This window comes from Mya arenaria, chromosome 14, assembly GCF_026914265.1.
Source record: "Mya arenaria isolate MELC-2E11 chromosome 14, ASM2691426v1".
Classification (NCBI taxonomy): Eukaryota; Metazoa; Mollusca; class Bivalvia; order Myida; family Myidae; genus Mya; species Mya arenaria.
This window is the reverse complement of record NC_069135.1, coordinates 24,370,294-24,396,177: the sequence shown is the minus strand read 5'-3', so window position 1 is coordinate 24,396,177 and position 25,884 is coordinate 24,370,294. Positions and strand designations below refer to the sequence as shown.

The following is a 25,884-nucleotide window of genomic DNA, read 5'->3' as shown; positions in this document are numbered from 1 at the left end:
TTCATCGGTCCCAGTATTAAGAATTTCAGACTTTATTTTGTTTGCTTAAATGCTCAAAGGCGATAATCATTTAGAATTGCTTGGTTGGTAGCATAATTGTTATTAAATGAAACTCAGGCTAATTAAACAGTTTGAGCAAACATGCCATCATTAATTGGCACAAATACAATACATCAAAATTAGTTCATTACATGTACAAGTCTCCATGCATTAAAAGGAGGCCTCATTCACATAAAATCGGCAACCCCAAAGGCTTCGCCTTAGGAACTAAGAGTACAAAGAGCAAGAGAAAACTTACTGTAAAAAGCTACATCCAGAGGTATGAGGCCATAATCTTCTCTAGCTGAGAGTACGTAGGTAAATAACTTAACGTATTTAACGTAACAAAAAAAAAAAATTCAGTAAGCATTCCTGCTTGCTAGATATTCCAAAGGCTGGAAGTATTATGGCCTGTCCCTGGACCATGGAGCCTATGGGTTTAGACTGTAAGTTGAAAGTATACTGCTTTAATTAATTGAAGCCTGAAGAAAGTTGAAGAATGTTAAAGAACCAAGATGTCTCTTGTAATGAGCTAGGGAATCACACACCAATCTCCTTGTACCTTAATCTGTTTCTTCACTTCTGATAATATCAAGATGCGTTTGAACATTTTAAGTGTTAAAAGTTGTGATGGTGTCATAGCTAGGGCATACTAAATGCAGCTCATGGACATGGCAGACATTTGTAAACTGAAACAAACACACTTCTTGGGCTGACATATTTGAAAACCAACAAAGTGGTGACATCATTAATAAATTTCATTACCACTTCATTTTTCAAATTAGAACCAAAGCATTTTGATTGGACTAGGTAAACTACTGGCCAATGGAATAACTGAGGTGGGTCAAGGACAATATTAAGAATAACATTGAATATGGCCACAGAACCACCCCAAAAGCTCAACTGTAGAGCGTTCCCTTCATGTGAGGAAGGTCGCGGGTTTCAACTCTGGCCGTATCAAACCACAAGACGTACCTGTAACTCCTCTGCCTAGCCTATGGCTTAAAAAGGGTAGTGCTGGTAAAATGCTGTACTCAGTACTGGTTCAACCCAGCAAAGTTGTACCTGGCCCTGTATCTGTGCTTTACACCGAGCTCATTAAAAAACAAAGAGGCGTCTTTGCAAAGAACTAGTGTACTGCACCCGAATTTCATTTTTCTTGTATCTCACTCTGTTTACAAGTCTTCTTTAATACTTAGATTAGACTGAGAATTGCAGTCATTTTGTATTTCATGTCACGTATGGCCTTTTTAACACAATGAGAGTCATGATGGTGTCATGGCAAGGTCCCGCCAAAATTAGGTGAGGGCAGACTCAAACCTCAAGTCTTACCAACAGTGAAAAATACATAGCAATCTATGAAAAATATGTGTCTCAAACAATGGCAAATGGTGCCAACCAGTGAAAAACTCTTACAATACTTTGTATTTATACTCTGCCGCGGTTGCAAACACAGAAAATTGTTGCACTGATTTCCATCTGTTAAATTTTTTATCATTTTCCATCAAATACCACTATTGTTTCATTGTTCAATACTCGACCATTTTTCTTTGGATTTTCATTAGCAAATTTAGAGATAGGTGTACAACAACTATTGCTTGAAGGATATGTGCTACTTTTTCATTCATCTAAAAAATGGAGGAATTCATCTGAGGTTCATTAGTATGTGTTTAGAAGATGGACATGGTCAGTGTTCACTTTCACTTTTGGTTATTGCAGATTTGATTTTTGACAGAGACCAATTTTGGTTTAAATAACAATTTATAGATGAAAATTCTTGCTAAATAAAATAACCAAGTTTACCCAAGTCAGAAAGCAATTATCACTTATATATGGAGAATTCTTGGTAAATATTTCTCAAAAACTACCATGTTTACCAAAAGTCTGAAAGGGACCACCACTAATAATTATGGAGGAGTCGTGTTATTTTTTTTCCAAATATAACCATGTTTACCAAAGTCAGAAAGAGATGATCTTTAGCTATGAAAATGGCACTTTTTCTTGTTAAATATTTTTAAAAATAACCATGGTTACCAGAAGTCCAGAAGGGGTTATGACTAATATATGGAGAATTTTTATTAAATAATTGTCATTTTTTTTCTAAAATGACCATGTTTACCAGAAGTCTGAAAGGGATTGTCACTTATATATGGTTAGCATATAACGTTCCTATTCCAATACCATATCTTCCTCGTGAGAAAAAAACAATTTACTTAAGCCGTATTTAGGATCAGCCTTCAAATCATTCCATTCAATTATCACTGATAATTTCTGACGTCCAAATAAGCCAATACCTTATTAACAGTAAAGGAAATGAAAGCGATTTTGGGCATATAATTGACAATTTAGGTATCAAATATAGTGTTTCATCCAGGATTGACAAAGGGCTTGGTATTCATTTTCTTAAAAGGGCACAACAGTATTGCGTCAATGTTAAAGGCGCACATCAAGATAGATGTCAAAATGATATTTTTTTGGTAATTATAATGCATTACCATCTCTATATCATTTGACTTGTATGATAAAAGCCAAAACATATAGCATATAAAACCTTTATAAATGTCTGTTTTAATTAATAGCTACATATATATAATAATAATATAAAGCCACAAAATCCCGTTAAAAAAGCGCCAAAATATCGCTAAAATTCTTTAATATCTGTACCTAAATCATATCCTTTTTCTATTTTGATCATTGATCCACTACATTAATCTCTATATAATTATAATATTATGTACTAGATATCTTGTTATATTACTTGTAATATGCACATGTATATTCATTATAATTTGTTTGTTTTGAATATTATTCCCATGTTTATTTTAATATATATACAGTATTTTGATTGTGCAAATATACATGTTTCTCCATGTTTCTCTACCTTTATTGTTTCGATGCATAAACATTATAATTAATAATGGGATAAATAAAACAGATCGGATACATGTTATTCTAATAGCAAATCATGATCAATATAAATTTATATATATAATAATTTTAGAAATCAAGGTTACGCATGGTAAGAAACCTGTGACTTCAAAGAGCTTCTCAGATGGGTCACCACCGGTCACAACGGATGTAAACAAACAAGTAAGTGACATTAATTTCTAAATATTTTTTTGACAGAAAAGCCTAAAAAGGACAAGGGATATTCTATAGTGTGGAATATTTGAGATTGTCTGTATTTTAATGATGCAATTCTTGGCAAAAATTTCCATCGATTTGAACTCTTAATTAATTCAGCCATATCATTGGATACTAAGATTCAATTTCATGACGAATTAAGCTTTGGCAGACACAAATGGTGATTATTTATGATAGTAATAAAGAAAATATGCGCTTAAAGATGAAGAACTTCTTGGCATATAGCGTACAAATGCGATCCAAACAGCTCATGCAGAAAGGCACCCGAGTGCTGAGTGCTGACTATGGGATTCTTAAAGTAAGCTTAAGTTTGGTTGCTTAAAGTATGATTAAGTTGGGCACACACTATAACTAGCCCAACTGCATTCATAACCTGATAATGACATCAGTCACGCAATTCATTACTTCATACAAGAACAACGCGGAGCAAATGCAGGTGATTTTTTAAAATGAACACCTTCCAAAATAGTAAATCTCTTGATATGAACTGCAAATAGGTCTTGATATAATATTCACACATGAGCAGGGCTGATAAAATCCAACAATTTGCTGGTTTGGACAGGTTTTGACCAAGCCGGACTGATTTCAGTGACAGAAAATTGCAAAAAAAAATTGTCAAAATTTTTGTAAGATCCTATTTCTGGTTCAGAATTATACAATAACAACTTATTTTTTATCATAAGTTATGCTACTTTCATAAATAACATTTTGTCTAAGACAAATTTTTATACCTTAGTCTAAATTTCAACATTTAAAAGGCGCACAATAAATTATTAGGTTGATGCAAAAAAAAACTTTTTAATTTTAATACATAATCCTGTTTTACTCATTTCACTTTTTACTCATTAACGATAAAATTAAAAAGAAATATAATTTGTGTACAGAAAAAAAACACCATAAGCACTCTTTTGGCGATTTTTAACTGGGAATTGTTGGCCACATAGCTATCTATTTTAAAAACAAACTCACAGAACATATATGCAATTTTGAATTCCATTTATTTGAAAGTCAACTGAGTTAAACATTAAAATAGAAATAACAAATATTTTTGCATTAGTCTACATTGTGTGCCTTCAAGGGTAGGAAATATATTTAAAAAAATTCTATCATTCTGATCCTGGATATTGAAAATGTAATATTACAGGAAAACAATACGTTTAACAGATAAATTAAAAATAGCCCAATGAGATGTTTATTTGGGTAATATCACGCGCACATGGCATTCGAAAACAATATATTACTGCAACACTATCTAAGCCAAATCACAATATAATTGACTTGGGATGATAATGTCTATTGATATCAAAGGTTTAAATATGGATATTCAGTGGGATTTGCCTGTTTAAATAGTTCACAAAAACAGTTTCCACCCAAAGAAATTCACATACCAGGAAAGTATCTTTATGGGAAAAAAAATATATTACCGTAATAATTGTATAATATATTTTAAAGTTAATTTTTTATGAGGGATGAATGATTTTAAATAGTCGCGAAACGATCTGACCATGAATTGAAAACCTTAATTAACCTTATGAATTTACAAACATTTACCCAATAAATAAATAATTCTGTCACTCATTGTAAACCTCACAAAATAGGCCAAAACAAAAAAAGCTTAAGAAAAAAAACCATGAATTTTAAACAAACAACAACATTACAGCTGTTGTTTAAAGAAGCACAATATATAATAGGTTGATGTAAAAAACAAGGATAATCGATTGATTCAGTCAAGGATCGTAAAACATTTCACTGAGTGAGCATCAATAGCTACATTTCACCAGTGGCGTAATGGAATATTTACTTTTGGTATTCACGATGTGAAATATATTGTGATCTTACAGTGAAACCAACAATTTTTCTTTTTATTAAATGCCTAAAAAGGATTTAAAATGACAGTTTATTGTTGTTTTCAGAAAAGCGTGCCAAACTGTAAGCGGACAAATCGTCATTTTGGAAATGACGTCATTGAATTTGTGTTCCAATTTTGAATTGAGAGCGAGCATAATTTCAAAACAGTGAAAAATATCGAAATGTTATTTGACTGTTTGAAACAGTGAAAAATCAGTTTTATTTCACAGATAAATCTCTATAAACAACGGGAAAGCATAAAATAAATAGTTTTAATTTTAATGCATGATTATGAAAATAGTTTTGATTATAAGTAATGCATTAAGATTAAAACTATGTTTTGGCATTAACCCATACTGTCCACCTTTAAAGCATAAAGCCCAACACCAACCTGTTTGAGAACCTTCACTCCCTCGTGAATGGGATGGGGGAGGCCTGCCAGGGAGTCCCGATCATTCTTCACCTGGAAGCCGACAAACTTTGCTCGGGTGTGGTCCAGGAAATTCTCCAAATCTTTTGTCCTGTGAGGTTTCGAAGAAAAAAGTATTCATAGAAACAATGTTCATGAATGAAGCTGCAGAACAATCATACTTCTAAATAAATGGACAACAGTCAGTCAATATCAACTAACTATGAACAACAGTTAATCAAAATCAAGAACCATATTATAAATTATTATTAGTTCTCTTAAATTGAAGACATTTTCAAACATAATACTTGAATTGCATATTTATATTTCTTTTGGCAAACATTAAATAAATAGTTATATGAATTATACAATAAAAACAATGCAAACTTAACCTAAAAGACCATAACATGGGAGTTATAATAGACTTAATGCAAAATGCAGAAAAGCTTACAATGTACAACAAGTATTCATGCTTTGATTTCTAAATAAACATACACAGAAGTTATAATTACCTCACTTTCGGTTTCCATGGCAACGATTTCTGCGGTGCCACTGTAGGCGTTGATGGTCTTGGGGGTGTGGGGGGGAGTTCAAAATTATCCGTAAAGCTCTCTCCTTTGTCCGAGTCGTCGTCTTTTAGAATATCGTCGTCTCCATAATCACCTCCATTCCCGTTTTCAAACGGGTTTTCATCAAGACTACTCTGTTTAACCAAACTCTTGAGGTCATTATGAAGGTCACGGGCAAGAGCAGCAAGAAAAAGAGACACACAAGCCACATGTTAGTACACATGAAATGAACTGCAACAAGCCAATATAGGTCTTAATTTGATGAACATTATTATGAGGTAGGCAAGAAAATATGAAAAAAATGGCAGCGCGCACCAATGGTGACCTTTGTATAAATATATATTGATATGCTGTCCAAATCTGATTGATCTCTTTAATTGATATAATTGGTATAATAGATTTTAAGACCTATTTTTGATCATCACAGTTTAAATACATCCATGTCAAACATCAAGCTATACACAGTGCTCTTCTTTTGAGTAAAATTTAAAGGTTTAGATGATTCTTTACCACCTTAGGTTGTTTTTTCATATTTTTCACAATGATGTCATTGCCAAAATAGCCAAACCATAGCCTGACAACCCAAAACAATGTGCCTTAAATCATCAGTCTATCTTTTAAAAATGATTACGGTCAAAATTGTATTGAAGACAAACTAGCTCTTGCTTCAAAGTATTGGTTTTTATCATTTTGAGACATATCTTTTAACTATTATATAAGAACTAAAGAAAAACATACCTTATTATGTGTCAAGCAAATACTTATCACCTTTCAGCATAATAATTACATAAGGCACATACAATGAATATTGGAATCTGGAATTTTATCCGAGAGTCTAAAGAAAATAACATAGGTACCTAACAAACTGCCAGAACAACTTAAAATACCAAATATTTATCAAATTTCAGCATAATAATGAAATAAGGCACATTATATTAAAATGAAAACATAAATCGTGAACATTAGTCGTAATAGTCCCGAAAGAAGAGCGCTGTTTCATTCTATAGCATGCATAAATTTATTTTTCATGATATATATTTCTTTGAAGAAAATACTGCATTGTTAAAATCTTAGATACAATATTACAGTACTCTTTATATTTTTGTATATTTCTTATCATGGATTATTCAAAACTGAAATATGTAAATTATTGAAACCTTAAAGTCTTTACATAACCAAGAAATGCATATTTTACATCAAGATGTTTGGGGAAGAAGAAATTGCAGAATCTTTTTTGAGGAAGAAAAAATGTAGAACCTCCAAAAATCTACTTGCAGGAGAGCTGCAGAGTGAATGCTTACAGTCCTCTGCTTGTTTTCATTCAAACTAGTGACATAACTCAAATCATTACTGAAGCCAGAGTTATGGTACCTAAGCTGTATTTTATTGTGTATCTTGTATATGGTAACATGTGTATCAAGATTCATTGAATATTTGAACGGTGTTTGAGTTAAGACAACACTTGGAGACTACTACAACAAATTAAATTTGTTTTCAGATCAGCTTAATTAGTTTTTATTAATTTCTACTTAAAATAAAGCAGCTCTGATGCTCAAATTGCTATATGGCAAAATGTAGGATATATCTGAATAACATATAATGTGTACACTTCAACTAACCATATAGACAAGGCAGTGTGATATTTGTGGAAGCGTTGGGATTTAGTTAACACTAATTGAACTAGAATGAAAATTTAGGCTTCTTAAGCCAGGTAGGCTAGCTCTAGTTATGTTACAGTAGTTTTATTGTAGGAGCCAGGGGCAGTAAACTTCAGATGAATTTTCAACTTAGTATAAAATTGTCCTTTTCTTGTCTTAATTTTAAAGGAAATAACAATGTTTGTACAATAAACATTAATATATGCAAGGAAATGGTCCATTTTATGCATTTTTATGAAAAATGTTTGCTGAAAAAAAGATAAGATTTAAAACGTTGTCAAAAATTAGGACATTTTCACTAAGTAGAATGTTTTCTCTAAGATTCTTTATAAATACGGCCCCTGAGTACTAGTTTCCAATTTTAGAAGCCTGAAGAAGCTGAAGGTGCCCTTTGTGTGTCAACAGGGTCACTGAATGTGACAAAGTCCCAAAACCTTAAGGAAATCTTGCCATTGGATGCCAACTTTTACAACAGATAATATTGTGATTGTAAGAAAACTTATTTTCAATTTCAATTTTTTTCTAGCAATCAGTCTTAAATGAACATGATTTGTTTTGTTAAAAATCTAATACATTCTGAAGAATGCACATAATAATTTTAATCATATTCTGTAAAGAATAACTTTACACTATCCACAGTAAGTTTTGGCATACTGAAATTATAAGCACTGATACCAAAGCACAAGTCTAAATCTGTCACACTTAAGCTATTGGTATCCAATGGCTATTATATTGCACTCTAATGCAAGGGAGCATACTCCAAAACAAATCTATCAAGCATACCAATATGAATGTAAAACTATTGTGGGTGAATGTAATTTAAATGATGATATATTTGCGTTTGCCTTTTTCATGACAATTTCGGATTAATATTCTTTTGTTGTAACATTCAAGTCCTTTAACCAATTTATGAAGTTAAGATAAAAGTTAAAGGGAACAGGCAGAAAAGCAAGGACAAACAAGAAGCCTGGGTTAATATAATGCAATACATGTATTTTAAGCAGGGGCATTCAATATAGGGACCTTTTTGAGATCTGTTTATACAGTCATGTTCTGCTTACAAAATAAAGCAAGCAAGTTGACAATATTACCTTAAAATCACTCAGGGAATTAAACTAAAAACACCACAAATACAACACAGCAAATTAATAAATCGTAATGAAAACAACAGAAAACATTAACTCAAAATCAAAGTGTCTGGTTTGTGTATAGGCATCATTGGAAACCCCAGTACAAAATTCTGTTTACACTTCACTACATTAGTTACGTAATCCTGGGAAATTTGGCTGACAAAATCTTATTTTCATGAATATTCATGAGGTAGGGAAGAAAACTATTCTTCCAATAAAATCTCATGTTACAAAAGTATCATGCTTTAAGATGGAAGATTATACATGACATATTATGGGGGTTATTTACTAAATACAGAAAAAAACATGACATAATTTCTATGGACGAGGCGGTCCCCATTTAACAACAACGAGACTGGCTTTTCAAATATTCATGATAACAAGATTTTCTAAGCGATTGTCCCACAGTACCTAAAGAAGTAGAGCATAAAGGTGAACGGGGGTACCCAACGACAGTGTATAGGGTGCCTAGACTTTTATTGAGATATAAACATACTAAAGCAAACATACACGTAACATCAGAGCCAAATTACTTTTGAGTCCAAATATGTTATGCAACTTATAAGAGGAATTCGCTTTTCTATGGTCACATTTTTATTAAGTGTAATAGCTACAAAAACTGAAAAATCGGCAAAAATCGTTCAGTGCTTTACTTTTAATTAATTATTTTCAAAAAAGACATCTAGAACCCTATAAGTACTAGTTTGTTATCAACAGTGCTTTTGTAAAAAGTAAAACAATCATGAATAAAAGGTATTTGATAAAAGATCTACTATTCGAATACAAATTACACAACTGTGAATACTGAGAAATTGAAAAACAGTGCAAAAATGGATTAATTGGTAAATCAAAATCATCCGTTCAGAGTTTCAAATTACTGATTACCTAGAAAAAGTATGGCACTTCTAAAATCTATGTGCATTATAAAATTATGTTATAAAAACAGCAAAATAGATACCAAAAGAATCACAAAAGTTATTTTTATGAGTATGCAGTATGTGAAAAAAGATAAATGATTTAATTATCCTATGTAGCAAGCAATTTGAAACACAGAACAGAGTCAGTGAGATCTATAAAAAATAAAATACTACCAATTACATAATAATTAAAACCTATTCTTGAATATTGTAATCAGGCATTCCGTTGAGAAACTCAAAAGGCAAAGGTGCCCATTTCAGTCACGAGAACACAGAAACACTTCTTTTTACTTATTGTTATACAATATGGAAAATTCTGTTCGAAATCAACATCTTACTGCCTCACTTAATGTTGAGGAGGTATTCATGAAACCCTTGGTTAGTATATTAATTGATCTATTACGAGTGTGCATTTTCAAGTGTATATTTTCCATTTAATCACAAAAAAGACCGGAAAATTCAATAAAATGCCTGATATAATATCAATAACAAAAATACTAATCAAAAGCTACAGAATAAATTTTTAATGTATGAAAAAATGCCAGGGGCATAATCAAGTGACTTTTTGGTTTGCAAACAAATTACCAATATACGTAGTTGTTTTTTCAGGTATCTAATGTCTTTTTCTCAGAAATACCCAATTTTAAATCATAGAACCATGAAATAAGAGAAAATTAGGGGCTTAACTCAATATCAAAAACAGCAAGAGTTATGGCCCTTAGTAAATATGCACACGTTTAGTGTAAAATGTAAGTAGTTCCATATAAAATCTTCAAATAACTTTTTAGCTATGACCAAGGATAATGGCTTTTGCAGAAGGGATATGCGGACCAAAAGTTATGATATTAACTATGGAGCTACAAAAAACACTTGTACCGGTAAATGGATTTTAGTTAAACTTTCTACACCCCTGCATGACACCAAAATACTTCATCCTGTATGGCCAACATACCCGTTTGTTTGGACCTCTTAGGCCACGATGAGGCATCTGCTGGTCGATCAGGTCGGCTGCTGAGGCTGGGGGAGAGGACGCTCTCATTGAACGACATACCTCTGCCGCGTCCTCTGGCAGGGGAGGTAACCCATTGTCCTCACGGTACTTGTTTTTCAAATCTTGCAGCTTGTCTAAGCCACCCATCGACACCTAGAGAGGGTAGAGGAAGGGTTTGCAATTCAGCGTTATTTTGGAGGGCTTTTTGGGCCAAAGTTCCCCTCCTGAAAAAGTATGTATTTTTTCCTACCCAGTGATCCCCCTCCCTTTTTCCCCTATCAAAAGGCCCAACAACCAATCCCTTATTAGTTGAAAAAACATTTTTCATATATCAGTATGAAATTTCACTAATTGAATCAGTTGATACTGATATACGGGTATGCCAGATCCTATATATGTTATTATCACAATTCATTAGGGGGCATGCTGTAGGCCTCCAAATGGGTGAAACATCTTGACCAGAGGCAACACTGGCATTTAAAGCAGCTCCTTTGAAGGTCTTCTTATTCCTTTTTATCAACTTCTTTGTTTATCAACCAAAATGTTGGGGGGGGGGGGGGGGGGGGCTGGAGCCATTGGAATTCCGGAAGCTATGTACTGCATACAAATCACATCCCTTTAAGAATTAAATATTTTTACTTGCTTGCCTAATCAGTGGTAAACACTTATTCAAAATACAGAGTAGAACATGAAATCAAAATCAATTATTAACTTCACTCCTACCAGAACTGTTTTCCAGAGCAGCATGAGCGTTTTCTTCATTGGGAAATGCGGAGCCGAGCCACTACAGAATTTAGTCACCATACCGAACAGTGTCACTGGCAGCAACTCCTGGCCAAAAGTTGGCTCAACTGCAAAGAAAATAATATAACGCCACAATTAATTGTTTGCTTGGCATTCTTCTACCCACATTTAAGGTCTTGTAGGTTGCTTTGTTTATGATTTTTACTTCCTAACCCCTTATTTCTGTAATATTTACACATCAACTTTCATTCCTTAAATAAACAGCTTTTCGCAATTGCAAATACTTTCCAATGAACACAGCATCTTTTGTTATGTTCTGACCATGAATCGAAGTATATAAATATAAATTGAAAATTGTTCATCTTCACTTTATTTTCAATGCAGTAGAATTTTTTTTTTCTTCATATTGTTTAGATTTTGGTATTGTTATTGCTCTGACAATTACAGTAATTGGTTGAACTATTATATTAATGATGTCAAGATTTAACATTTCTCTCGCGATTTCCCAATTAAATTTTTCATGTAAGTTATTAAATTACAACTTCAACATAAATAGATGAAAACTGTTTGTTCCAGTGTATGATTGTTATATATTTCACTGATTGAGCGCCAAAAGTTATATTTCACAACTTATATAGCTATGAGTGAAATATTGACTTTTGGTGTTCACGAGTTGAAATATATTGTGATCTCACAATGAAACTAACAATTTTTCTTTTTGTTATATGCCTTAAAAGAATATTATATGACAGTTTATTGTTCATTTTTAGAAAAGCCAAATTGTATACGAACGTTACGTCATTTGGGAAATGATGTCATTGAGTCTGTGTCCCAGCCCTGTGCGCGCTGATGTTTGATTTGGTATATTGTGGGCGGGCTAAACTTTTAAAACAGTGAAAAATATCAAAATGTTATTTCACTGTTTTAGTGAAATCTCATTTTTATTCTACTGATAAATTTCTAAAATCCACCGGAAAGCATATAATAATAATTCATATATTTATAATTTTTAGCATAAAAAACATAAATGTAAAACCTATTTTAATTGCTATCACAGATAATAATACTTTCAATCATGGCTACCCCACTTGTGAAAACATTGCTTTCAGTAATAACTCACTGAAATTTTCACTTCTGGCTTCTGAACCATTTTAATGTACAATGTAGGTAAATCAAGCTAATGTACATGTATACCTAGTTCCTCAGCGAATGTCTGTCTGTTTTTACTCTGTTCATCTGTTTCATGCTCACATTCCACCCTCATGACTTCAACCATCGTGTAGAGTACGCTCAATATGGTCCTGAAATGCATCCAGTTTACTGAATAAAACATTCATTCTTAATACATTAATTATTATTCAAACTCTGGTGTTAAAAACAACAGCAATAGTATAAAGGCTGAAAAGGTTTGTTCATTTTAACTGAAAAAAACACATGCAGAAAGCATAATAATTTGGCTGTTAAAATTTCACAGCGTTTAATTACACATTGATAAAAGCTTACAGACTAGATATTACTTCTGAAACATAACTGAAAAGGATTCATTATTAACAACATTTTTTATCTCATCAATCATGTTATTAAAACAGTTTCTTTTAGCATTTAACAATCAGCATATAAAGAAATAAGGTTTTAAAGGGACGAGACACCAGTACATCCTCAAAACAAGCCTAGAATTATCAATACTAACTAGAATGAGGCCGATAATACATCTTGAGTTTACTTGTTTTAAATACCGCATAATGGTTTCTCAGTTTATAGTGTGTATATATAGCATATGAAAGTCACGTGATAAGTACAGATTATGAGATACATAAACCGACGCTATTTTCATATTTAATGGAACTTACATGGCAGATAAACCCAGTAAATTCCAAAAACTGAAGAAGATACATATGTCATAAGCAATGTGATACATCAGTATGTAAGGTTCAATGCGTTGTACACAATTGCAATTTTTTTCTTTTCTTGCAATGGTATCATCTGGTGTCTAGTCCCTTTAATACACTACCTGAGGTGGAAACTATCACTGATAGACACTGAAGACTTTCTCATAGCTGCGGCGATTGCTTCCTGGTTACTGTAAAACAAACAATTTTATGTATATATTATAAAATAAACTTAACTGTATACCACAATAATGTGAGCTCAAGCAAAAGTTGAGGAATATTAACATTTAACCCTGAACAGTTCATGATTCAACATAGAACATGTTCTAAACGTCTTAATAGTGAGATAGTTTAGTTTATACGTTTTACTTAGTGGGGCGTGAATGTAAATAAAGCTGATAGCTTATAGAATCACATCCATTTTGAGAGGCCATGAGAACTTTCACCTTAAGCTGATTGAACCAACAACCTCTTTGGAAGAGCCATTCTTACCCTTTTTTCCACAGGGCCTGATTATTCCTGTATGTTCTCAAACTTGTTGTTGTTGATCTGTTTTGACAGAGGATCAACATATCAAGGGATATAATTCGGTGATTTTCATTTAAGCTAGATCATTTCCTTCAATGAATAAACTTTAAACTTTTCCATTTACTAAAACATAAATTATCAGGACGCAAATGTGAGCTTAACTCCACCATTCCTGGTAACTGGTTAAGAGTTTTTTGGTCAGATGTGGTCAATGGCATCCATTGAATTACATACATATTAATGTGCTATGATTTTTTGGCAGAATATAGTATGTTTGTTGGGCAATCAAATGTATGAACGACAACCTTCGCCCTGTTAATTGGTACAGTCGTTTCTCCAAATTTAAATGGTCAACAAAAATTCAAATTTTCTCACCATTAATGACCATAAGTACAACTTACTCGACTTCTAGACATAGCAGCTCAACAAACGAGAAGAAATGCCCGTGTTCGTACAGACGGTGAATGTTAAGACGGGCCGTCTCCTGTTGTTCCTCATCTGTACTGCATTCTCCAAACACTCCTGAAACATTTGATTGCAAAATTAAATTTGTGTAGGGCTATTCCAGTAAAACATATAAACCACAGGGGGAAGGCAATTATTTAAATAGTATATGGGTGGATGTCTTTTTTTGCCCATTTGGACCCCGAAAGGGTACATTTCTTTCTGCAGGGGGGTGGTATATTTTAAAAGTGTCTTCCCCCCGGGGGTTATATGTTTAACTTGAATAGCTCTTACCAGTATTAACAATAAAAGATGCCTATCATACATGTTCATGTAACCATGTACAATTGCAATTATACAAATATTTTGCTGGCCTATTGACTATTACATAAATTCTGATTTAAAAGTGCATAACATTGTAAAATATCTACAGTCAGTGGTAATTGCCTACAAGAGTTATGAACCTTGCTGTACATTAGTGTAAATGTTTATGGCAACATGTGTGCCAAGTTTCATTCAAGTTTCTTGAAAGTTTTTTTGAGTTATTTAAAAATGGGCTCACCAACAACACTCATAAGGCTATCACGATTACTTAAAGGCTTGCGCTAATTACGATCATTGTGATACCTTGTGCAAGATAGAGTATAATCCTGATTGCATTCATTCTCCTGTCTTTATCCGCAACCTCTAGCTCATTCTGCAAGTACACAATATACTTTCGCTTCCTGTCTTCTTCCAGAGACTGCCACTCGCTGTATCCTGTAATTTGTGAGTGAATCTTTTTAAAGAATGAATTAAAAACATTAAGGCAGATATAATTATTGTTCCCTATAAAAACTTGTGCAAATCTAATATGTTGAAAGCCAGGTCTACAAAAGACATGTATATGAGGTCGACACAGGATGTGTAGATATCTCGGTCAACATCACTTCGAGGGGTCAGCAAAACGCAATACATAATTATGTGTTCACATGTCTATAGTTGTATACAGTGTACTTGAAAACCTTGAAAACAAAAAGTTCCTCATATTTTAATAACTTTAGATGGGATAAAAATATAATGAATATAGCTTAACAATGCAATATCTTAGATATCTTGTCAGATTAAAATGTACATTAATAGAAAGCTATATGTGTATGATTAATAAGATAATGTTACCAACAAATGGTTTACATTCGCAGTTGATTTTCTGTACGCTAAAATTTGCATTCATTTTACAAGAACTGCTCTACCTTTTGTGACCTCTGTAGGCGGAGTTTCTCAAGAAAGCAACACTTTGATTTGACACTAGTGAATCGTCATGCGTAGAGAAATGACTATTGTCTTCTTTATTTCTATATACATGTACATGTATAGCTACGCACATGTACCATCTTGTTTACATGTTACCACCTCAGTCATGCATATATCAAACATGAATTAAAAACTTTGATAATGGAAATATTAGGATAAATTCTTATATTTTGTGTGTTCATGCAGTATAAATGCTTGACCATGATTCTGCAACTTTACAAAATCACTGCTGAGTGTTCATACTGCAAGTACACACAGACAATAAAAATCATGTCACTTTTAATGCAATAACTCAATAACTGCTTCTATTTCTATTGACAGTAATTGCATTCTTGCAGTGGGTTTTAAGGCCCCATTCCTTTCCTGAAGAAGTATATATTTTCCGCCTACAGAGTAAAAAAAATCCCTTTAAATAAAAAACAACATTTAAAAAAATAAAATAATGAGAGATGCATTGAGCTGTTAACATTTAGCAAATGTAGCCATATCATAAGAGCCATGCATGAATAAGTTGATAGGTTTGTTGAATAAAGGGTTTGAGAACAAGTTTGACCTTATATGAATCATGTTAGTATTTTCCCTTTTTGGCAAAACACGACTTATTTCCCCTATTAAAGGGGCCCTGCCACCATTTCCTTAAAAGTGGAAAAAACACTTGTTACTTTGCAAGATTGAGCATCATCCACCTGACATACTCCAGTTACCCTGTTTTTGACAATAGATTTCTTGTTCAAGAATGGCTTGATTTCATCTTTCATACATTCTGAATAATAATGATTAACTTGATGATCACCTTGAGACTTAAAGTTCTCCTCGAAGCATTGCTTGTTTTGTTCAAATTCCTCTTCCTCTGTGTAACTGTACAGCTCTGAAATATGAAAGAAAGCATAACACTAGCAGACTTCTGTGATCCAAAATAAGTGCAAACCTGCAAGCCAGAAATAGGTTCAGGCTTGAACAAACATCTTGTTTTTTTATATTCTGCTATATTTAGGCTTTGGGTTGTCCGGTAAGCGCGGTGGTTCGTGCACTCCCTTCTCACCTACTTGTAGATGATCTTGGTTTGATTCCCAGCTTTGGAGCATGTTAGTTTCGTTTGTGGTCACCAACCCAGACAAGTAGGTTTCGTCTTTGTACTCAGGTTTCCCCCACAACACAAGACCACACTCTCAAGTAAAATCGTGCCAACGAGAGTGATTTTATAACTTGTTTTACAGTCAATGTAAAATATATAAGTTAAAACTGACATATTAGGTAATAGTCTTATTATTATATGAACATAATGAATTTGGATTTGTTCCAGAAAATCTTAAATTTGATGGCCGAGTCTTCAATTTATCATAGTCATCAGTTCGCAGATTTACACATAAGGAAATCTACATAATTCCACATCATCAATCCCTCGCTATGTGTGGAAGTGGAAGAAAGCTTCACTTGGCTTTGTTAACAGCATAGTAGTTTTAGTAGTTAATAAACAAGAGCTCCCAGTAGCAAACACCAACACTCACCTGCTTTTTTTTCATGATAAAAGGAACATGTAATGGAACTAACTTAACAATCATTAAAGCCAAAATTGATTGACCTTGCTATACATATACATCCTATTGTCTCTGGCACATGTGTTCAAAGTTTTATTTGAATATCTATACAGTTTTTGAGTAACATCCACAGTTAACTTTTTGCACAATAGTCAGAAAATTGTGCATATGAAATCATTTTCAATAATCCATTGTGACATTAAAATCAAACTCGAGATGCTAATCACGAATGTTGGCCTTTTTACCAATTTGGGGAAATAATCGATAAAAAGAAAACTCTATTAACACTATAAAAAAAAAAAATTGTAACTATCATCCTTCTGGTCTTACCTGCAATCTCGGATTGTGAGGTATCCGCATCATCGTAGACAAAGTCAAGGTCACTCTCGTCTCCGCTGCCTCCCTGCAAGTAATTCATTCCTTAGTAAGTTATACCTTTCAGAAGTCAAAATTAGCACGAGCCCTGCATTGGTTCAAGGCTTTTCAGGCTTGTTCAAATTGATGCTTTTGTCACTATTAGTAGTTACGTATTATGTTACCCAGTGACTATTAGGTAGCGTTTGGAGGGATGTGCATCGGCTCTCTTGGATGTGTGCCTTGGAGCACAATGGACATGTTCTGGGAATAAGAGAACTTTAAGAGCAAACTGTAAGTATTATAGTGGGATTTACGGGGTTCTGATCAGTAGTTAAGGATATCTAGGGAATCAAAGATATACTAATACAGTCCACTCCACGCGGAATCCCCACTTTCTGGGGTAACTCTAAGGGCTTTACCAGTCAAACAGGAATGTCCACCGAGGACATAACCCATTTTCCTCGCTTAAATAGCGTGTTTTTACTGAGCTACTCATTTTACGCGGAGTGTTTTATTATCAGTAATGCAGGTGATTGTAATAATTTATTGATCTCAAAACGGAACACTGTCTATTGTACATTGCTACTGTTCATAGTAAATGATAACAAGTAAATTTGTTTATAAAAAAATATCAATCAATCTTGCACACATTTGTTTATAAGAAGTTGGACACCATGAGATAAATCTATATTTTGTCAAGGTTTCAATTTACCTACCCACTCATTAATTTTTCATATCTGTTCCTGGTTTATTTGCTATAAATGCATTTTTATAAATATGCACATCAATGAATACAAACAACATATTACTGTTTTAAGATTTTTTGAAAATCATGACTAAAGGTTATGGGGGTCAAACATAAGTAAAATGTTAACGGTTAACCGCAGAGGTTTGAAGGCATTCTTGCCATGTTTTTCTTAGAAAAATTTCCACCATGTTACTAGTTAATTAACTACCAAAAATAATAAAAAATATAACAATTGATTGCGTGTGATGTCACAGGTCACTGTAAAGGGTTAAATATGTTGGCATGTGTGATAACAATAAATCTTCTTGCTTGTATAAACAAAGCAGGGTTTCCACCAGGCCTTTATGGCTTGTCGGGCCCGAATCGCCTTCCGCTGGCAGGGCTTATTACCGACACGCGTTAATTATGCCGACATGCTTTAATCAGTGCAGCTACAAGCCTTATCAGAACAATCATCAGTTTTGACAATACAGTTTTGCTGCGATTGCAATGGTTGACTGACAGCCAGAACATGTGTCGAGACTATTACGGCATTTGTATCAGCCATTCAGGATCAACGACAGCATGGAGGCCTGTCGGTGAGAATAGACGGTGCCATTAACCAAACTCCTCCTATTCTTTAGCAGAATGGAAGTGTTAAAAACACCAATGTCGTAATTTCAACCTTCATCTCTATAATCACCTACATGTACATGTATGATAGCAAAGTAAACAATAAGTGTTAATTGATTTGGTAACATAAGTTATATTTTTTGTTGCTTATTATTAAACTTTGATTATTTTGTCATTCTTTTAATTTATTTAAGAAAATAAATTAAACCTGAAAATACACATTAGGCGTAAAAAAAAAAATTGTGTGTTTCCGGTTACCCGGCCGTGTCTGTTCCGCGCCCGCCGACCGTAATTTTTTTATCCTACCCAAATATTCCTCAATGTCGTCAGACGCTTTAAACGTGTATTTTATTCATCCCGGAAAAATCGATAGAGCGTCTGAGCGCACTGAGTAGGGGTAAGCAGGCGACAGATACAGTGTTCGAAATTCGCGGTAGCCCGATAGCCCGAGGCTACCAAATTTCAGCTGGGGCTTCCGATTTTCCACAGAAACTAGCCCGACCAGGCTACCGTTTTTTTCCTAATGTGATTAAAAAAAAACAAAACACATACCAATTAAACGCGTAACACATCATATTTTTAATACGCAAAACCTTATTATTTCAGAACGCGTTCTTCAGGGCGACTGGAACGACTAAGTCGCCTTGACAACGGCGAAGTCTGATTCGCCGAAATTTACGATGATCAAAAAGCTTATTGCTCTGCGATTCAGGGCTCAAGCCATGTGCTGAATGTTTGTTTATTTAATCAATGAATATAATAAACACATGTCAAAATTAATTAACGCCTGAAGTGACAAGTAATTATCGATCAGTTTCTAACCAGTAAGTGTGTCTATTTATAGCCGCAGTCAAACTCTATGACGTCAATAACTCCGCCCATTATGTAAATTAACGGATAACATCGGCAGTTTCGACAACTTTGATGACAATGCAAATCAACAATGCTAAAATAGCAATATCAACATTGATATTTTATTCATTTCGTTTAAATATATTTTATTTATTTGCTGAAATAAAAAGAAAGATATTTAAGTTTTTAATGCGAACACAAAATAACCATTCTATAAACATCGTCTTAAATGCACAGAAAACAGGTGCCCGTTTACTTCTGACAAATTTAATCAAAGTGAAAGGAAAACTGTCGGATGAAGTACTCGTTGTCAGTGTACAGTACAGTAAGGTTCTATTTTATACCTTTGAATTGCTTTGCCATTTATTTTAAAGAACAATTATAGAAATATTGGCAATATAAACATCGATATATTTTTGTTGTTTCTTCCGAAACTTCAAAGTGAAACTGAAAGTTGAAAAGAGAAAAATGTCATTGCACAATTGCTGGTGGATATCGGATTTGACAAGGATGCATTGGATAACGGAACTTACCGTACATGCATATTTTTTTCCATTTAATAAATGATATGTTCAGAAACTAATAAATGATATGTTCAGAAAATATTTTTCTCTTTTTATCACCTTTTTGAAAACTTTATTAGTTACTGAACTTTGGATGACAACACTAATATATGTATGACTATAATTTATTATTGACGCATTGTTCAGATTGGGGAACGTTTATTGAAACTGTATGAATGTGCTTGATTAGATGATCAAAATCGTTGTGGAATCGTATTTAAACTTCCAAAAATTATTATGAACAAGTGATACTTTATAATATTTAAGTTTGGGCTAGTGAAATTGGTTTTGGGCTAGTAAAATATCCTATCTGGTAGCCCGAATGGGCTAGTGGAATCAAATCCGAAATTCGTACACTGCAGATAATGGCGTCTGCTATTCTGTCACTCAACATAAAGGAATGTCCCCATTACGAGGGCATTCGATGCTTAAGAAGTGTAAACCAAAGCCACCAAATAGGGCAGATTTGGCGAGGTTATAAGCGGAGTTAACTGTTTTGCAGAAAGCTGCATTGTTTTTTAAATGTATGAAAGCAACACATACCCTTTTTGTTTGAATTAATAACATATACTTGTGTTGGAATTGTGAAGTGTGAAATACTGTGCACAGCCTTATCAAGTAACTGGAGTTAGGGCTATATATCTTTGACAAAGCTGCATGAAAGCTAAATGTATATTTTACTGACTCTACATTTAATCCTTTATTAATAATAATATTTAACATTAAAAACACAATACAAAACATTCATAATTGGCATTTTATTTTTTCCCATAAAATTCCAATTAATTATTATGAATGTTTTGTATTTAATAATATGGGAAATAGAGCATTTGCTCCTCAGGAGCAAATGCTCAGTTTTCGATAATATTTGCAAGAGTGATCAAAATTAGAATACAATGCATTTTTTTTTAAATGTAGCATACATGGAGTCAAGGGTTAATGGATAAAATAAGCCTTTCTGATTTCACAGTGTTGGTTTATTGATAGTAATAAAGAAACAAAGAAATAAAAATACAAGTTGTTTGTTTTTAATATTGATCTTTTAACAAGAAAAATAACAGGATAATAGTACTAATTTGGTGTTTCCACAGACGTCCTAACAGAAACTGACTAACATAAACATGTGCAGCATCTTGTTTCCTTTGGTTTGCTGTAATTGGTTGTATGGGTCTTCATTTAAATATTGTACATGTATGGTCCTGAAAGTGCACCAATTAAATTATTATAATGTTATAAAATATTCAAAACATCGAAAAATGGCATCTTTAATGGCATCATATAGTAGTTGTCAAAGATACCAAATATGTGAAGGTATAAAAAAAAAAAAGCCTGCCTACCGTCCCTATTTTTTTTTATCATGTAACCTGAAACACACAATAATTTTTTTTTGGCCTTACATTTCCTTTTATTTATTATTTAGCCGACCCGGCTTTAAAATCATTATCTGTTGCAGCTTTAAATACACCCATGAGCAGTCGCTTTGGCTCAGGCTCTTTTGTGTTCCAGCATGCAGACAGCGTGTTTTACACATTTTGCTGTGACGCCAACGGTGTCAATATAAATAATACCCACACTAAACGAAACATTAGTCAATCAATATCGTCAATATTGTATTGTCGGAATACTTGAGATATACCAATAATAAATAAAGAGAAACAGTTAAACCTTTTTGCAAATATTTTACTTGAGTTGGTAATTCTAAATCATAGGAACATAACTGTTAACTTGTTTAAAATGCAGGAAATTGCACCATTTTGATTACGAAATTAAAAAAAAATTGATGTCTTTTAAAAAGTAATGTGCTGTACAATTTGTTTTTCATGCAAGTGAGTCTGAAAAAAAGAAACTTCATGTATATGTGTTACAATACCATACGATAACAGAATTCAAACAAAAACAAACTATATATAAAAATGTACATGTATGTAGGAGATCTTTATCAGTTACAGCAGAGTTTCACAGCGTTAATTAATTCCTCCGAGGAACAAGGCAGTTTTAGTTCTGAGGTCCACTGATTGGCAACAGAGTGTGAAAAAGTCAAAAGGCTGGGAATGCGGTTAGATCATATTTACATTTCATGACCTCGATGCCAAAAATCGGCAGAGTAAAACGAAAAAGTGGGGAAAAAGTGGGGAATCCGTGTGGAGCATACAGTATCGTCCTAGTCCCTAAAATCGTGACCAACCTTGATTCGCGGCCATCTTTGTTTTTACCTGGTTATCATGTGAAATGCACGTATCTGCAAAGCTATGACGTCATTTTTACTACGAACTATTTACAAGAGTAGATGCTTTCCAACTCGCGAAAAAATATCTTTAAAACAGAAAAATTCACTTGAAACAATGGTTAACACTGCAAACAACGTAGTTTTACTAATCCCAAATTAATTGCCATAGAAACCAATCATATTTGCCACATAACATCCTTAAAAATTTGCTGGTTATTTCGTCTGCTTTGTATACATTTTATCAATGACGGTCACATGACCTAAATTCTTGTAGGAAGGCAAAGCAAACTTATAATATGTGTTTTCATGACCCATAGTCTTAGTGTCAAAATAAAGAAATTAGTGAGTGTTCATTTCTGTTTTAGGTGCATCCCTAAGCAGTGATAAAGCAGTACATAATTTATTTCCAACTGCCCTTAAACATGCTTATGTACAAAATGATCAGAGAGGAAGGCACTTATGTCCTTAAGTCATCTAGAATGTTCAGTGTTCCTGAAAATACACTTAAAGAGACAGTTTTGTCTTTGGGTTAAATTATACTTTCCCCCACTACGAGTAATTTGACATGATTTAATGTTTTATGTTTACAAAATACTGTAAATCTTTTATTACAAGTTGAAATTTTGAAATTAACATTTTTAAAGATATATTTGACTGTTATTCTCAATAAACAATTGATCAAAATAGTGTTGGCCTAATTAAAACGTGCTGACCTAGATTACGTCAGAGCTCGCAAATCAAGGTACTAGAATCAAGATGGCGGCCTAGTTTCAGTGTCTGTACTCTGTTGACATTATTTACGTGAACTTTTGACCGTTTGTTCTTAAATACTTGTGGAAATATGGATAAATAAATGGCATGTCTGACAAAAGTAGTTAAATTATTTCATTGTTTTGCTCAACTTTATTATTTTTTATTTATTCCTTACATCCACGAATCATGGTTAGTCGAGGATACTGTAGTTTCAAAATTGTGGATTTATTATAGCAAGGCTGATTACAAAATTTACTGCCAAACACTTGATTAAGAATTCGAGTTTTTCACCCAAAGTTCTATTGTCGATGACTGTACAAAATGAACTGTAGCGTTTGCTCAAGTCAAAAACAATAAATTAAACGAGTTCTTTTTTGACAGATGTAAACATAAAGCGCTTTGATAGACATACGGTTGAAATGTCAGTATATTTTAATCACATAATAAACATTACACACAAAGAAACATATTGCTTACGCCAATATCAATATCATCTCTTTGCCGTCGTAGAATTTCACGTAGTTTTGGCAATCCTTCCTTTCTATCAGGATTGACTGCCATTTTGAGAATAATTATGGTCGTAAAATTTGCAAAGTGTCGGGAAAAAGCTCCCGTACATTCTCCGTACCGGTGTACACTGAACTCAGCATTGCCATCAGTTAGATTCTTCCCATGTGTGCCAGTGACATGCTGCGTCAACATATTTAACACTGTTGACCAATGAACAGCAGGTCTAGTGTTAACTTTGAAATATTTCTTGACCTGGAAGTTAAATGGATACACCTGTGATATGCAGTATTCCTTACATGATTTGAGACCGATGAAGTACCGATACACTAGATACGATATTCCTGGGTCGAACCAGCAGTGAGTTCACCATTTTCCGGTACTAATCAGAGGAAAAAATGCCCTTAAAAACCTAAGACAAACCTTTAATAAATAAAAAGTTAACATATTGACACTGTGTTCCTGGTTTACACTGTTATGACGATTGACGTAATTTGTCTGTTGTTAGACACACACATGTGTTATCTCATAATATATACAGTATAATACATATATACTAGTAATGCATTTTTTGCATATATTTTTCCCGCCATAATATCATTATTTTATAATCTATTTCCATCATAACATTTTAACTTGAAGACTGACACCCACCGTGTGAAATTCACAAACCAATCTGATAACAAATATTACTCTTTGTTGCCAAAAAATACGATTTTTATAAGATTATTACGAACACTCGTCTTCCGCAGGAAATAACAAAGCATATCCACAGATGTGATGCGCAAAGATATTTCGTATGGAACTTAGAGACATGTATATATAGTATTTATAAGCGATTAGTTAATGAAATATAATACGTGTATGCACTTTTGTGTGGCTTTTAAAACAGTTTATTAAATATTCAGTTTATTTTGAACAAACCCCTAAAAATAACAAAAAAAAATTCTGGGTAAACACAGTACACTGGAATACTATTGACGTCATACATATGGTCAAGCGATTTAAGTAGAAACACGTATATTTTGCCAATAGAACTATTTTGTTCAGAGTATTGCTTAATAAAATCAAACCAATTAGGATATAGTATTACCTCGCTCTTCTTTGTTAATCGATTGCGTCACATGACATATTTGGTACAATTAACTTCCTTGTTGATAGAAGGCGATGTCAAAACACGAAGAATTACTTCTACGTTTTCATAAATATATTAATTTATAATAAAACATGACTTTAAATTCTGAATCATCTATTCAAAGTGGAGAGAGTTACGGAGAATTGATTCCAAGTCAACATGATGTGACCAACCCGAACCATATTTTTAAAGAAACTGGATACAAAACATACAACGTGGCGTTGGACCCAAATATTGACAAAATCTACTGTGATATCTGGGGTGTGTGCGAGCTACCAGATGGAGAGATTGTCATTGCTGACAAAAGCAACCAAAGAGTGAAACTTCTGGATAAAGAGTACAAGCTTGTCTTCTCCTGTCTAGTACCAAAGTATCCGTTAGACGTGTGCCACATTGGAGAGAATAAGGTTGTCGTTTGTATTAGCCATGGGAATAGCAATGGGATGCAATTTATCAATATCGCGAATAAAGAACTCGTGACAACAGAAACGATCAATTTCACACACGCCTGTACTGCTATAGCTTCTCATGGGGACATGCTTTACGTCTGTTCGGGCAGCGCTCTGTACGTCTACACGAAATCTGCACAGTTGGTGAAAAAGCTGTACGAGGATAAATCGGGTGATATTAGTACAGACGGCGAAGTTGTGTACATCACCGATCCGCAGAAAGCCCAAATAATTTGCATTGACAGAAGCGGCAACACGCTGAGTACATTTACTAACCCTGACATGAGAAACCCTACCGGAATTCACGTGACGCCTGCTGGACACGTGTTTGTCTGCAGCTGGACCGATAATTTAATTTTGCAAATCGACAAGGACGGAAATAGGAAGTTGGCCACATTGTACGGAAATAAAGAACAGTTAATAGCACCAAAGGCTCTGTTCTTCAGCAGTAGAACGTCCGGTCTAATTGTGGGAGGATACAGTAATTCACTTCTGGACATTTCTTTGCAGTAAAGTCAGTATTGATTGAACAGTTTGGGG

The 25,884-nt window shown here is 33.5% G+C and overlaps 1 protein-coding gene across 1 annotated transcript in view; it reads right to left on the bottom strand.

Moving 5' to 3' along the window:
- LOC128217347 (striatin-interacting protein 1-like) overlaps positions 1 to 23,830 on the bottom strand; it is a 40,864-nt gene extending 17,034 nt beyond the window's left edge. The window contains 12 exon segments of the mRNA XM_052924449.1: positions 5,423 to 5,552; positions 5,953 to 6,143; positions 8,759 to 8,782; positions 10,667 to 10,858; positions 11,429 to 11,556; positions 12,644 to 12,750; positions 13,461 to 13,529; positions 14,268 to 14,388; positions 14,938 to 15,069; positions 16,397 to 16,471; positions 17,472 to 17,544; positions 23,731 to 23,830. Of these exon segments, the coding sequence (XP_052780409.1) occupies positions 5,423 to 5,552; positions 5,953 to 6,143; positions 8,759 to 8,782; positions 10,667 to 10,858; positions 11,429 to 11,556; positions 12,644 to 12,750; positions 13,461 to 13,529; positions 14,268 to 14,388; positions 14,938 to 15,069; positions 16,397 to 16,471; positions 17,472 to 17,544; positions 23,731 to 23,814 (1,326 nt within the window). The 5' untranslated portion in view covers positions 23,815 to 23,830.
- Between the last annotated feature and the right edge of the window lie 2,054 nt (positions 23,831 to 25,884).